Below are 15,755 nucleotides of genomic sequence, written 5' to 3' on the forward strand. Positions count from 1 at the left end.
TGCAAGGAAATCCTTACTTAAGCTACAGTGAGCCGCAAGTGTTTAAACCCCATGAACCTTCAGCTGATCGTCCTCAGCCAGTCCAGGCTCTACGAGGAATTGGCATAATATGTGTTCTTGCGCTGGTCACCCTGTAGCTGAATTACTTCTCCATATTCTGGATGCTCAATTACAGTACCATTGCAGGCAAACTTCTTCTTAAACGCCTTCACTGGTTTCTTTTTGTTGTAATCATCAGTGATCCCTTGGACAGTAGTAAGGGTCTTCCTGCCATTTCTCTGTTGAATTCTTATGTGGATGTAATCCTCAGTGCCAGCGGGAAGCAGGTCATCACCCTTACTTGCATCAGCAAAGGAGTTGAAAGTGGAGGTTCTGATTCCCTTTCCTCAATGGAAACGGTCTGCGGAAGGTGGCGGGCAGGGGGTACGGAACGTAGGGAAGCAAGGGGGCTCAAGGGGGAAGCTGCTGAGTCCTTGGCAGTGGCTCAGTGACTGGGGCTGTTTTAATTTTTTTTTTTTTTTAGCTCCCACAAATAAGTGAAAACATGGAGTGTTTGTCTTTCTGTACATGGCTTATTTCCCTTAACATAATAACCTCTATTTCCATCCACGTCATTGCAGATGACAGGATGTCATTCTTTTTTATGGCTGAATAGTACTCCATTGTGTATATGTGCCACATTTTCTTTATTCATTAATCTGTTAATGGACACTTAGATTGTTTCCAAATCGTGGCCATTGTGAATAGTGCTACAATAAACATGGGAGAGCAGGTATCTCCTTAGTATACTGATTTCCTTTCTTTTGGGTATGTACACAGCAGTGGGATTGCTGGATCATATCATAGCTCTATTTTTAGTTTTTTGAGGAACCTCCATACTGTTCTCCATAGTGATTGTACTAATTTACATTCCCACCAATAGTGTACTGGTGTTCCCTTTTCTCCACATCCCCATAAGCATTTGTTATTGCCTGCCTTTTGCATGTAAACCGTTTTAACTGGGGTGAGGTGATATCATTGTAGTTTTGATTTGCATTTCTTGGATGATCAGTGATGTTGAACACCTTTTTGTATGCCTGTTTGCCATTTGTATGTCTTCTTTGGAGATATGTCTATTTAGATCTTTTGCCCATTTTAAAATTGGATCATTAGATTTTTTTCCTGTAGAGTTCTTTGAGCTTCTTACATATTTTGGTTATTCCTTATCAGATGGATAGTTTGCAAATATTTTCTCCCACTCTGTGGGTTGTCTTATCACTTTGTTGATTGTTTCCTTTGCTGTGTAGAAGCTTTTTAACTTGATACGATCCCATTTATCTATTTTTGCTTTGGTTGCCTGTGCTTGTGGGGCATTACTCAAGGAGTCTTTGCCCAGACCAGTGTCCTGCAGTTTCTCCATTTCTTATAGGAGTTTGATAGTTTGAGGTCATAGATTTAAGTATTTAATCCATTTTGATTTGATTTTTGTATATGGTGAAAGATAGAGGTCTAGTTTTATTCTTCTGAACATGGATATCCAGTTTTCCCAGCACAATTTATTGAAAAAATTGTCCTTTCCCCAGTGTACGTTTTTGGCACGTTTGTCAAAAATGAGTTCACTGCAAATGTAAGGATTTATTTCTGGGTTCTCTATTCCATTAGTCTATGTGTCTTGTTTCTATGCCAGTACCATACTGTTTTGGCTACTATAGCTCTATAATATAATTTGAAGTCAGGTAATGTGATTCCTCCAGTTCTGTTTTCTTTGCTTAGGATAGCTTTGGCTATTTTGGGTCTTTTGTGGTTCCGTATAAATCTTAGGGTTATTTTTTCTATTTCTGTGAAGAACAGCATTGGTATTTTGATGGAGATTGCATTGAATCTGTAAATCGCTCTGGGTAATATGGACATTTTAACAATATTGATTCTTCCAATTCACAAATATGGAATATCTTTTCATTTTTTTTGGTGTCCTCTTCAATTTCTTATATCATCGTTTTATAGTTTTCACTGTAGAGATCCTTTACTTCTTTGGTTAATTCCTAGGTATTTAATTTTATTTGTAGCTATAGTAAATGGGATTGTTTTCTTGATTGCTTTTTCAGATTGTTCACTGTTGATATATAGAAATGCTACTAATTTTTGTATGTTGATTTTGTATCCTGCAACTTTACTGAATTTATTTATCAGTGTAACCACCCAACGGGTTCACCTTGCCCGCTGCTGCCTAGACAGAGCTGATTTATCAAGACAGGGGAATTGCAGTAGAGAAAGAGTAATTCATACAGAGCCAGCTATGCAGGAGACTGGAATTTTGTTATTATTCAAATCAGTCTCCTGGAGAATTTGGGGATCAGAGTTTTTAAGGATAATTTGATGCGTCAGGGCCAGTGAGTTGGGAGTGCTGATTGGTTGGGTCAGAGATGAACTCATAGGGAGTCAAAACTGTCCTTTTGTGCCGAGTGGTTCCTGGGTGGAGGCCACAGGACCAGATGAGCCAGTTTATCGATCTGGGTGGTATCAGCTGATCCATTGAATATAGGGTCTGCAAAATATCTCCAGCGCTGATCTTACGTTTTACAATAGTGATGTTATCCCCATGAGCTCAGAATCTTGCAGCCTCCAGCTGCATGACTCCTAAACCATAATTTTTAAACTTATGGCTAATTTATTAGTCCTGCAAAGGCTGTTCAGTCCCCAGGCAGGAAGAGGGATTTATTTTGGGAAAGGGCTATTGTTGTCTTTGTTTCAAAGCTAAACTATAAACTAAATTCCTCCCAAAGCTAGTTCAGCCTAGGCCCAGGAATGAACAAGGACAGCTTGGAGGTTAGAAATAGGGTGGAGTCAGTGACGTCAGACCTCTTTCACTGTAATTATGTCAGTTATAATTTTTGCAAAGGTAGTTTCATCAGTTCTGATGGTTTTTTGATGGCGTCTTTAGGTTTTTCCAAATGTAAGATCACATCATCTGCAAACAAGGCTAGTTCAACTTCTTCCTTTCCAATTTGGAGGCCCTTTATTTCTTTCTCTTGTCTACTTGCTCTAGCAAGGACTTCTAGTGCTGTTTTTATATATAGTTGGCATAAGACGGTTTCTGACACTCAATCTTTTTTTTTTTTTTTGAGAGAGAGGCTCATGTTGTCGCCCAAGCTGGAGTACAGTGGTGTGATCTCCCTGAGGTTTAAGCGAGTCACTTGCCTCAGCCTCCTGAATAGCTGGGATTATGGGCGCACACCACCATGCCCAGCTAATTTTTGTATTTTTAGTAGAGACAGAGTTTTACCATGTTATCCAGGCTGGTCTGTGGAACTTCTGACCTCAAGTGATCCGGCCACCTCGGCCTGCCAAAGTGCTGGGATTATAGGCACGAGCCACTGCGTCTGGCCTAACACTCAGTCTTAAACAGTCATTCTAGCTTCTCGTCCTGACCAAGTTTAATTTTAATTGTCTATAAATATGCACCATAAGGAAGGGTGTGTTTCTGAATAGGGAGGTAATTGCTTTTCCTGCTTGCAATTTTAATTAAAAATTACCTCTTCCACCTACCTCACCTGTTTAACAGATTGTAGAAAAGCAAGTTTATGCACTCGTCCCTGAGTTCAGGAAGCACTACTTCCTCTTCAGTAACAAAGGTACAAGATTCCATATGGTGACCTATTTTTTCAAGAGTTTTATGCAGTAAATGATCAGGGAGGGGTGTGTCCCATGACATAATATGGGAGGAAATTTGTCAGAGTTCAACTGTGTTATTAAGGTATGTTGCCTGTGATCAACCTTTTACATTGAAGTTTACCACTGCTTCCAGTCCCATGTTTTGTGTTTTCGTTGTTTTTTTTTTTTTCTTAAAGAGACAGGGTCTGTCTGTCACCCAGGCTAGAGGGCAGTGGCGCAATCATGGTTCACTGTAGCCTCCAGCTTCTGGATTTAAGTGATCCTCCTTCCTCAGCCTGGGATTACAGGTGTGTGTTCCCATGCCCGGCTAACTTTTGTTTTTATTTTTTGTAGAGACAGGGTGTCACTATGTTGGCCAGGCTCGTCTCAAGCTCCTGGCCTCAAACATTCTTCCCTCCTTGGCCTCTCAAAGCGCTGGTGTTATAGTAGATGTGAGCTACCGCATCCAGCTTAGTCCTTGTGTTTTTAGCACAGTTGACCCAAACTCCTGTAGACACAAGGTCACTCTGTCGTCTGTGGGAGTATCAGAGGCAGGAGGGCTGGAATCTGGTTGAGAGAGGCAGCACAGATCTCCCTGGCTGGCTTTTCCAGAATGGCTGCTGCCCAGCTTTAGCCCCGAATGGCTTTTGAACCATGGGTTCCAGCCAGTTCCCTCCTTCTTTGCGTAGCCTCTCCCTGAATGCACTTCCTGCCTGCCCTGATCCATTACCCTCCCTGTGGCCTGAGTAGCCTTCAAACACAGCTCTCCCCTATCCCCTCTGGGTAGCACTGTTGCCTGGCACTTGAGCCCCTGCCTTTTGGGCTCATCGTTCTTTCCTGAGCTGCTTCTTGAGTCCTGTTCTGTGGCAAGCTCTCTGGTAGGCACTGGGGATACAATGAACAAATATCAGTGACTGACCTTAGAGGAAAGCATTAAAAAAACTAAAAAGAGGTGGTACGATTAATTTTGTTGGTATTTTCTGTAACCTAAGATGTCTACAATATTGTTTTAACGTGACACTTAGCCACATTTCAAGTGCTCTGTAGACATGTGCTGGTAGCTGCTGTAGTGGACGGCGCAGGTCTAGAGGCAGAGCTGGACAAGTTCAAAAAGCAGTTCTGTGCATGTAGTAAGTCCTGGGCTCCTGTTTTCATTGTTAATTTGTGTTTTTCTAGGGGTTTATCTTTTGCAAGATTGTGAATTCCAAGAAGGCACAGGCATTGCCTTGTCCTGTTTTCCTCACCATTGTGTCAGTACTACCTTGCAGGTAGAAGGTGATCACGCCATTTTATCCGATGAAATGCTAAGCACAGGGCATTATGGGAAAAGCTAAGATGAGAACCTGCCACCCTGTCGTGGAGGTGGGGAGGCATCAGAGTCCTTCTCAGGAGGAGGAGACCCCTCTGAACCAATGAGTCGGGTCAAGAATGATATTCTCAGGAGAGAGGAGTGTGTGCACGTGCTGGGAAGACAGCAGGTGGAGGGGGAGCCACAGGTAGCTCGTTATGATGGAAGCTTGGGGTACATGTGAAAGTGGGGGAGAATGTCAGGCACTGACGCTGGAGAAGCAGGCAGAGCTCAGATGATCAGGTCTTTAAAGCTTGCTAAAGTTGTTATTCTGAGAACACTAGGAAGCCTTGTGTAGTGCCTGGGCTGGGACCTGCCCCTCAAGCCTTCCTGTGTCGTCTTTTTTTTTTTTTTTTTTTTTTTTTGAGACAGAGTCTCACTGTGTTGCCCAGGCTGGAGTGCAGTGGCACGATCTTGGCTCACTGCAACCGCCATCTCCCAGCTTCAAGCAGTTCTTTTGCCTCAGCCTCCTGAGTAGCTGGGATTATAGGCACCCACCACCACACCCACCTAATTTTTTGTATTTTTAGTAGAGACAGGGTTTCACCATGCTGGCTAGGCTGGTCTCGAACTCCTGACCTCAAGCGATCCACCCACCTCGACCTCTCAAAGTGTTGGAATTATAGGCGTGAGCCGCTGCGTGTGGCCTCTTTCTTCTTTATTCATGAGGTGTTTTCTCCCTTTACACTTCCTGGCCCATGGAAGATGCTTAGAATGGTGTCTGACTTCTAATGCTTCCAGAGAACCTGACAGGCTGGCATTGGTGTCTTCCACTGTCTGTGGGGAGGCTTAGAAAGAGGAGCGGCTTTTATTAATATTATGAGTGTGGATCAGATCCTGCTGTAGCCAATGGCAAAGCCTGGGCAGGCCCAGATTCTGCGAGAGTGCTAGGCTGCACGGTCCCAAATCAAGTGTGCTTTTCAAGAACGGCCCCTCACCTGGGATGGGGAACTTTGAGCTCTGAGGAGCACGGTGAGCTGGCACCTCTGTGTGTGAGAGCTGTGCTCTCTGACCTGTGGTCTAAGCTTCGGGACCTGGTGTTTCTGGCACAGCCCCGAGCACAACTTCAGTCTGCCCACTGGTGCTGGCTGAGCCTGGCCTGGGCCCTGCAAGTCTGTGGCTGGCAGATTGGGGAGGAAAAGTGGTGAGACTGCATGAGAAAGAGAATTTAATTGTGATTTTCCTGAGTTATTTACCATTTCCAAATCCCCTTTTATATCTTGAAGGAAGGTAGGAATGGATCAGAGATGACCACTTGGGAAAATACGAGTTAACTCAATGTATGAAATCTCAACTCATCTTGTATCAGTGACTCTCTGCTCTTTAGTATGGCAGAAAGGAATGCCTTTTTTATTTAAATAAACATTTTTAGTTTTAGGTTCACAGCAAAAATGGATGGAAAATACAGAAACTTTCCAAATACCCCTGCCCCTTGACATGCATAGCCTTCTCCATTATTAACATCCTGCACTACAAGTGGTACGCTGGTGACCCTCAGTGAACTGACAAGGACACATCACTGTCACCTGTATCTTTACTTCACATTAGGGCTCACTCTTGTACATTCCAAGGGCTTGGACAAATGTGTAATGACATGATTATAACTTCTCTTTGTATTGCAGCCACTCCGTCAAATGTCTGGTGCCTTGTGATCATTTTTCCATTTAAAATTGTCAGCACTAATCATGTCTGTTTTTAGCATCCAATAAAATTATCATCGTGGCATTAGAACTAGGGCTTACGATTCTGCTATTGAAAACTGGTTCAAAAGGTGATTTCAGGAAGGCTGGAAGTCCAGAATCCATTGCTCTGAGGAGCCGTGCTGTGTTTCGGATGATAGGTCATTGCAGGTTTTTATGATCTAAACTCACTGTGGGGTAATAATGAACACTCAATAGCAGTGGTTATTATGTGCCAGTAGCTGTAGGGCAGGGTGCTTCCTTTAGTTTTTATAGGATAGCCTGTGATTGGCATCACTATCCCAGTTCACAAACGTTCTCTCCCTCCAGTCACAAGTCACCCTTTGCTTTTCTATGTTGTTTAAGTGGGTTAAAAGGACTTTTTACCCAGCATGTTGGGAGACTGAGGCAGGTAGATCACCTGAGGTCAGGAGTTTGAGACCAGCCTGTCCTACTTGGTGAACCCCGTCTCTACTAAAAATGCAAAAATTAGCTGGGCGTGGTGGCGTACCCCTGTAATCCCAGCTGCTTGGGAGGCTGAGGCAGGAGAATTGCTTGAACCCAGGAGGCAGAGGCTGCCGTAAGCTGAGATCCCGCCACTGCACTCTGGCCTGGGCGACAGAGCGAGACCCTGTCTCACAAAAAAAAAAAAAAAAGAGAGAAAAGAAAAGAGGACTTCTTACCTTTGTATCTGTTGTGAAAGTCAAGGTGTAATTGAATTTCCAGGTGTGATTAGTCGTTGAACAAATACTGTTTGAGTGTCTCCTATGTGCTGGACATTGTGAGTGCCATAGACAACTGCCGTGTAGTAGCTGCTCTATAAATACTTGCTGAATATTATATATGTGAGTGCCTCTATCTAATTATTCAATCCTGCAAAGTGGGCATTGTTCCTGCTGGTTTCTGGAGAAGAAATCTGAGGCTTGGGAAGCAATAGGACCCGTCTTCTAACATAGCTTACAAGCTAATGATATTTGGATTTTTTAAAATCCAGAGTGGGGTTTTCTACACCTTGTTAGGGCTCTGTAGGGGGAAGGGGCGCAGGCACGGTGGGAGTCCCTGGCGGGCAGGCACATCCCGGAGCCTTGCTGGTAACCAGGGAGAACTGAGAGTTCGGCTGGGGTAACTCACTTCACTGCAGGGCGCGCCCAGCAGGTGCTGTGGGCAGGAGACAGCTTGCATGCTATAGGAGGAGGAGTTGGTTTTCAGTAATTGCAACAAACTTCTGCTTAGTGCCATTTGGAAACCAGTCTTCCACACCACACTGAGGGCTTGTCCCAGAAACAGGTGCAGACGGACCTGGCAGAGGCAAGCAGGGCCTTCAGAGTGGCACTCAACGTGGTGCTTGCTGCTAGTGTGGTCTCAGCACAAACACGGTTTAATGACGGTATTCTCTACGTTTCAGGCTTTGGACGTGGACCGGATGGTTCTTTACAAAATGAAGAAATCCGTGAAAGCAATCAACAGCTCTGGGCTGGGTGAGTATGCATCCTTCCCTAGGGGTTTCTGTGTGGAAAACATGGCATTTGAAGTCCTGGTACCATAATATTGATGACCATTAACAAATGAGCAGCCAGACTCCTTTTTCAGGGCATGCAGATCACAAGTACGTTTTGTTTTGCCAGTTGTCTGATTCAGGTGTGGGATGTCATCCCCCGTGCTGTCTGTCCCACGTTGCGCTTCCTGTTTTCTGGAGCACGGTCCTGTGTGTACCCACTTTGTCAGCCTGGCTGATGGGGACCTAGATTCATTCCTGCCTCTGTCATTTGGTTTTTGCTGTTAAGTGTGTCACAGTGCCCTTTCCGTTTCTCTCTTATCCAGTCTTGCCTTTTTTAGTGTAGGAAGAAAATGAATAAATAGACAAACATAAAGTAATATTTCATCTAGATTTACACATATATATATTTTAAACTCATGCAACTTTTGGCTTAAAGATGACAGGTAGGTCACCTGTGGCATATCTTCCCTTGTACAAATCCTACGAGTGATAGAAAATATTTTTTAAAAGCCGTTAAGTGACTATATAGTTTCATTCAGCAACAAGAAGGTGGCAGCCTTGGGGGACTAGAAACTGAGGAGTCCCTGAGAGACTGAAACGGGGCTCATGGGTTGCTCAGGGGAGCTTGCCCGCTGCTCAGGTACAGATAGAGTTTGGGTGACAGGGTGGGAGGAGGAGGGACCTGGGGTCTGCTCCCGTGGAAGTACTCAGGTCCCTTCATCTATACTGTGTCCCCTCACCCTCATGGTGTCTTTCTTTAGTGAAAGGGGTGATTGGAGCAGGAGGACAGGAAGTGCCTTAGATGGTCGTGGTGTCAGGAGGGAAGGGAACAACCTGGAAGTACACATTCCACCTGCCCACCCCTTCCCCCCTCCCCCCACAGTTACAATAGGGCGGCCACAAGCTCTAGTTGCCGCTCTTGACTCTCCCCCCATGAGAGCTGTGCCAGCCACAATCGGGAAGAATCTAGCAGGAAATCCCAAGTGCAGGATGATGTTACAGTTGAGCATTGCCAAGTGTATTTAGGAACGAATTTAACAGAAGATGCACGGGAATCCTACATCAACAACTACAAAACGCTGCTGACCAAAAAGAAAGAAGACCTGCATGAGAAATATGTGATGCACGTGGGTTAGAAGAGTCACCACTGTTAGTGTCAGGCCTCCCCAAACTGATCTGAAGATTCACCCCAACCCCAGTCACAATTAGAGCAGGGGAAATTGACAGGCCTTTTCTAAAACTGATACAGAAAGTGGCCATCTGCCTCTAGCTTTTTTGCCTGGGTTAAGTGTGGGGCAGGGAGCAATAATGATAGTTTTGATTTTTTTGAACACTTACTATGTATCTTGTGCTTTCTGTACATTGTGCTAATCTTGTCAACAACTGATTCTCCTTATACAAATGAGGAACCTGCAGATCAGAGAGTTCAGGGTGTTCCCCAAGTGTCTGTGCAGCTGGAGCTCAGACCCTGATGGTCTTACTGCTGTGTCAGGGTTGTGTGCAGTGAGTGGCCCTCTCAGTTTCAAAGCCACCATGCCTTCAGTGTGTCTGTCACACGAGTGACATCTTGAAGACTTCAGTGAGTCGCTAAGAAATGGTACGCCCAGTTTCGTTGACAAGCACCAGATTTCGAAAAGTATCTAGGAAGATTTTTTTTTTTTTTGTACTGCGTTCACTTGGACTTTTTGAGTTTATAACTTGAGGGATATTTGATATTCTGGTCAGACTCAAAAATGATTTTATAGTCATATGTTGAAAAGGCTGCCCTTATCAGAAATAAAAATGAAATAATCTGCTTCTTGTGCAAACACTGGCTGTGTAGCTGCTGCTAGTCTGGAGGAGGGACTTGTGTGACTCCCAAGGCTGGCCCAGCAGCTAGCGGTGCAGCTTATAAACAGACCTGCATTTGAAGGGAGAAGGCGCTAGTGCCCCAGTGTCAGGAAGCTGGCCTGCAAGAGTTTAACAGCACCTCTGTGTCATTTGCCTTGCTGACCCATATTACTGAGCGTGTACCACAAACCTCATTCCTATTTCTGCCCACCCCCCAGCGTTGTTTCCTAAAATGCAGCCCCACTGGTGTTACTTCTCTGCCTAAAACTCTACAGCGTTTTTTCATCACCCTCTTTGAAGTTGGTGGAAGTCAGTTCCAGAGCATGGGAGAGAGAAGGAAGGCCTCTTGTGGGCTTTAGGATTTTAAAGCAATTGGGATAAAGATGGTTCTCTTACTACAGAACCATGCAAAGATTTTAATGTGCTAGTAATGTGGATTGTGAGTGGTTATCGGCCTTAATCCTTTCCCAATTCATTTGTCTATGAAACTGTCCTGCCTCCCCTGATGACCCCACTGTGAGCCTCAGGTGAGTAAATGCTGCAGAACACCAGATGAGTTCCAAGCTCCTGTGCATTGTCTGGACTCAGGCCACCTGTCCCGACCCTCCCCAGCTGGACTCCTCTGTGCCCTTCTTTGAAATAACTTGCAGTTTTCCCCAGCGAGCCACGTTTTGTGCCTTCTTCCCTCTGCTCATGCTTTGCTGTTTGCTTAAAATAGCATTTGCCACTTTATGAAAGAACACTGACATCCAAGGAAGTTGAGTTTGTTCAATGTCACAAAGCTCTACGGTGACAGGGCTGGGATTTTAACGTAGCTCCTTGGGCTCATGTCCTTTCCGAGGCCCTGCACATAACAGCCTGGTGTGTGACCTTGGAGGGGGTCTCCTATTTTTGTCATCCTTTAGCCATCTATTATGTCATGCCAAGTTTGAGTTATTCTAAGGTCATGAGTCTGAGTCCTGAAAAGTCCTAAGTCCTAAAACCAGAGCCTGATCCTGAAATCTTTATTTCAGAACAAGCGTTGTCTCCTGCGAAGAAGTCACCTGAGGAAACAAGATACTTTCTCCTGTCATGTTGCTGACATTGTTCACAGTGTCTTTGGAACTCTTTAGAACTGCTTTTAGTAGCACGTTCTTTTGCATATATTTAGCAGAGAAGTCTAAGGATAGATTAAATTTTTTTTAGAACTAGATGTCAGAAATAAGTCAGGCATATTCAAGAACGGACTGAGTGCCGGCGACCACAGTTGGCTTAGGTGCCCTGTAACTACACAGACATGGGCTCTGAAGGCAGCTGGTTCCAAAGGAGAAGTCCCTGTAGTGTTTTGATCATGAGAATAAAGACCCAAGGCAATTCCTGTGTAGGAAGAGCACTCATTTTACGTATGATAGAAAGAACAGTGAGAATAAATTAGCACTTATGCTTCATACTGCCATATTCCCTTTCTTGTCTCATGTTTCTTAACTTCTTTGGGACCAGGATTTCCTCCACCTGCTTTCCTAATTTGTCACAGATTGGCCCCGTTTGACCCATCTCTGCCCCAGTGTCCCTCACTGCAGGCCGCTGGCCTGTCACTGCTTCCCGAGTGTGCGCCAGCTGTACTTCTGTGTCTTCGCACAGCTCCACCCGGTCTGCAAACGGGCTCCCCCATCCCAGTCACCTGGAGGGGACCTGCCCTTGCCTCCCCACCCATCTTCATCAAGACTTAGCTATCTTTGACTTAAGCATAACCCTCTTTGACTGTCTTGTAATAGATTCTTTTTGTGTGTGTGTGTGTTTTTTTGAGATGGCGCTTCTCTCTGTTGCCCAGGCTGGAGTGCAGTGGCGCGACCTCGGCTCACTGCAGCCTCTACCTCCTGGGTTCAAGTGATTCTCCTGCCTCAGCCTCCCGAGTAGCTGGGATTACAGGCATCTGCCACCACACCTGGCTAATTTTTGTAATTTTAATGGAGTTGGGGTTTCACCATGCTGGCTAGGCTGATCTCAAACTTCTGACCTCAAGTGATCTACCAGGCTCAGCCTCCCTGTAATAGTTATTGAGTTATTCTAAGGTCATGAGTCTAAGTCCTGAAAAGTCCTAAGTCCTAAAACCCGAGGTGTCTGTGCAGCTGGAGCTCAGACCCTCATGGTCTTACTGCTGTGTCAGGGTTGTGTGCAGTGAGTGGCCCTCTCTGTTTCAAAGCCACCATGCCTTTAGTGTGTCTGTCACACAAGTGACATCTAGAAGACTTCAGTGAGTCACTAAGAAATGGTATGCTGTTGTAACAAATTACCATAAAATGAGTTGGCTTAAAATGGCACAAAGTTACCTTTCAGTTCTGCCATGGGAAACCCAACATGGGTCTCACTGGGCTAAAGTGAAGGTGTCAACAGGGCTTCTTCCCTGAGGCTCTAAGGGAAATCAGTTTCCTTTTCCTGCTCCTAGAGGCCACCTGCATTCCTTAGCTCACAGCTCCCTTCCATCTTCAAAGCTGGTCATGGCCGGTGATGTCTTTCTCACACTGCATTGCTCTGACACTTAGTTGGCTCGGGCTGCTATAACAAAATACCATAGACTGGTGGGTTAAACAACAGAAATTTATTTTCTCACAGGCCCGGGGGCTGGGAAGTCCACGATCAGGGTGCCAGTGTGATTGGGTTCTGGTGAGGGCTCTCCTCTCCTTCCTGGTTTGCAGACAGACGCCTTCTCCCTGTACCCTCACATGGTAGCGAGAGAAAGCAAGCTGTCCACTTTCTCCTCTTGTAAGGACCCTAATGCCATCAGGAGGGCCTCACCCACTTGACCTCATCTAAACCTAATTATTATGCTTCCCAATGGCCCCATCTCCAAACACCATTACCTTGGGGGTTAGGGCTTTAATATATGAATTTGGGGGAAGGGACGCAATTTAGTCCCATAGCAAACAGTGACTCTTCTGCCTCCCTCTTCTACATGTAAGGACCCTTGTGATGACATTGGCCTCACCCAGATAATCCTCCCCATCTCATGTTCAGCTGATTAGCAACTTTATTCCATCTACAATTTCAATTCCTCTTTGCCAAGTAGCATAACATACTCACAAGTTCCAGGGATTAGGAGGTGGGCATCTGGTGGTGGAGGAGATGTTATTCTCTCTACCACACCTCTCCTGAATTCTTAGGATTTGGAGGTTGAATCAGTTTCCACTGTTTCATTCAGCTACAATTAAAGGGTACCTAACATGCAGGCACTGTTAACACTTTAAGTATTGCTCCCGATTGTTCTCTAGTAGTTTTGTATCTGTTGATCTTTGCTCGGTTAATTAGAAGCCCTTGAGGTGAAAGACCAATTCTGGGAGACGGTGTCGGTGTCATTTAGGATAAAGAAGATATAGATATTAGAATCCAAGAACCCTTGATTAAAAGCTAGCAATGCCACTGAAAAAGCCTGTGACATTAGGACGATTATTTTACCTTTCTGAGCCTCAATTTGCTCATGTGTAAAATGGGAATTTAATGGGTCATAGGATTGCTGGTGAAGATTAAGTGAGATAACATGAAAAATTACCATGCATGGTTCTGGACATACACGTGGTAAGTGTGACAGCTGCGATATACCTCCTGTGTGTGTTTCTTGCAGTGGCTGCCATGGTCGTGGGCAGATAATAGGGGCCCAGTAAATACTTAGTGTTTACACATTATCAGGTTCCTGAGGTATGTTCTTACACTGCTTTCTTAGTGTAGGAGAGGTGAACTTACAATTTTAGATATAAGCGGTGTGTGTTATGACAGGCCCTGTATTCTCTTCTTTGAGGATTTATATGGATTTATGTAGAAGGAAATTTAAGATGCCTTAAAATGGAGGTTGGAAAACTGTGGCCAGACACCTGTGTTTTCACAGCCTGAAAGCTAAGAATAGTATCTTACCATCGTTACCTACACAATAACCTCAGTATTGCCTTAACAGCCCGCAGTGTGATGGTGTCTGGAGGTGGGGCCTTTGGGAAGTTATTAGCTTTAGATGAGGGCATGAGAGCGGGGCCCTCATGATGGGGTTAGCGCCCTGCTTAAATATTTACTCTCTGACTTTCTAGGAAGAAGTTTCTGAATCCCTGCATTAGAGCAGTGGTTATAAACTTGAGAGAGTATCAGAATCCCCCTGGGGTCTTGTTAAAACAGAGATTGAGTTTCTGGTTCAGCAGGTCAGGGATGGAGCCTGAGTATTTGCTAATTGAAAAAGCTCCCAGGTGACAGCGCTGGGCTTTGAGAATCCTACCTTAGAACCCCCCATCCCCACTTTAAACACTGGACTGGGCCAAAAGGGTATCCGCATGTCCCACATGTAGCAAAACAGTAGTCTTCTTCCACAGTAGCCAGTGTGTTATGCTTGCTCCCCGTCTTCACAATGATGGCAACCCAGCCAGCTGTATTTCTGGAGAGTCTTAGCTCAGGTTTGCAAAAGCAGTTGTCATAATGATTTATGAGAAACTCTTTGCCACTCAGTGATTGATTGCTATCTGACCTCTTTAAAAAAAGTTCATATTTATTTTAAAACTCTTGTCTAAAATTTCCCAAGCTCTGGCTCAGCCCAAAGGTGTTCCCTCCACACCCCAGGAAGTTGAAGCTAACATTTTTCAGCTGTTTGACATATCAGTGGGTGGAAAAATTCATCTCTATCAAGAAGGAAGCAACAAAAGATTTTCATTTTCACTTCTCTAGAATTACTCTGTCATAAGGACTTGTTAGAACATTCTTATTGAGAGTGATATTCCTACCCTCAATCAGAATATCCTAGAAAATTATCCCATTCTTGAAAGTACAAAGAAAGAAATGCTGATTTTCCCTCAAAGCCTTACCATCTCCCACCTACAAAAGAAAATGAGAATACAACAACTTTGTGTGTGTATTCCTGCCTGTTGTTTGCAGTGTTGGAATATGATATGAAAGTACACTTCAAATGCATACGGAAGACTGTTTCTACTGTAGATAGTATCAATTTGAACAAGGCAGTTCAGAACAAAGATAATAGTTGAGGAAATGAAGTTTCACTGTGCAATAAGAAGATACTGGCTGGGCACGGTGACTCATGCCTGTCGTCCTAGCACTTTGGGAAACTGAGTCAGATGGTTCGCTTGAGCTCAGGAGTTCAAGACCAGCCTAGGCAACATGGTGAAACCCTGTCTCTACAAAAAAATACAAAAATTAGCTGGGCATGGTGGTGTATGCCTGTAATCCCAGCTATTTGGGAGGCTGAGGCAGGAAGATTACATGCACCTGGGAGGTTGAGGCTGCAGTGAGCTGAAATTGCACCACTGCACTTCATCCTGGGTGACAGAGTGAGACCCTGTCTCCAAAACAGAAAAAAGGAAAAGGTTATTTTTTTGAAAAAGAAAAAAAATTTAAAAAAATATGTATACTGTATCTGATTTCTACCTGTTACATGAGAAAATAACAAGATCAGAATAATCCTTACTGTTTGGCAAGCTCACAGTAACTAGTACTGTGCTCCATTGTTGCGGCACTGAAAACATGCACGCAGAGTTTTTGGAAAGCAGTTTGGTGGTGCACATCAAGAAAAATAAAAATCTTTTTGTGGAAGGAGATCCATGCACAAAGATGTTCACTGTCTTGTTGCACTGCTTATCAAAGTGAGAAATTGATTGCCTCCTATATAAAGCTGAATTAGGATTTAGCTGCTTGCTGGAATTATGTTTATATAGCAACAGGAAGAGAAATGCTTATGATGAAATCTTCAGCAATAAAATTCAGGATACAAAATTTACGTACACTGTGTGTGTTTAAAAAGAAATAG

General features: G+C 44.3%; 1 protein-coding gene across 7 annotated transcripts in view; it reads left to right on the plus strand.

Moving 5' to 3' along the window:
- Positions 1-15,755, plus strand: part of LOC105486513 (ArfGAP with SH3 domain, ankyrin repeat and PH domain 2) — a 201,205-nt gene that overhangs the window by 64,010 nt on the left and 121,440 nt on the right. For all 7 annotated transcript variants that reach the window (XM_011749414.2, XM_011749417.2, XM_011749412.3 and 4 more), the window contains exon 2: positions 8,063-8,135. In XM_011749414.2, coding sequence (XP_011747716.1) covers positions 8,063-8,135 — 73 coding nt within the window. The remainder of the gene's footprint in view (positions 1-8,062; positions 8,136-15,755) is intronic.

This window comes from Macaca nemestrina, chromosome 13 (genome assembly GCF_043159975.1).
Source record: "Macaca nemestrina isolate mMacNem1 chromosome 13, mMacNem.hap1, whole genome shotgun sequence".
Lineage (NCBI taxonomy): Eukaryota > Metazoa > Chordata > Mammalia > Primates > Cercopithecidae > Macaca > Macaca nemestrina.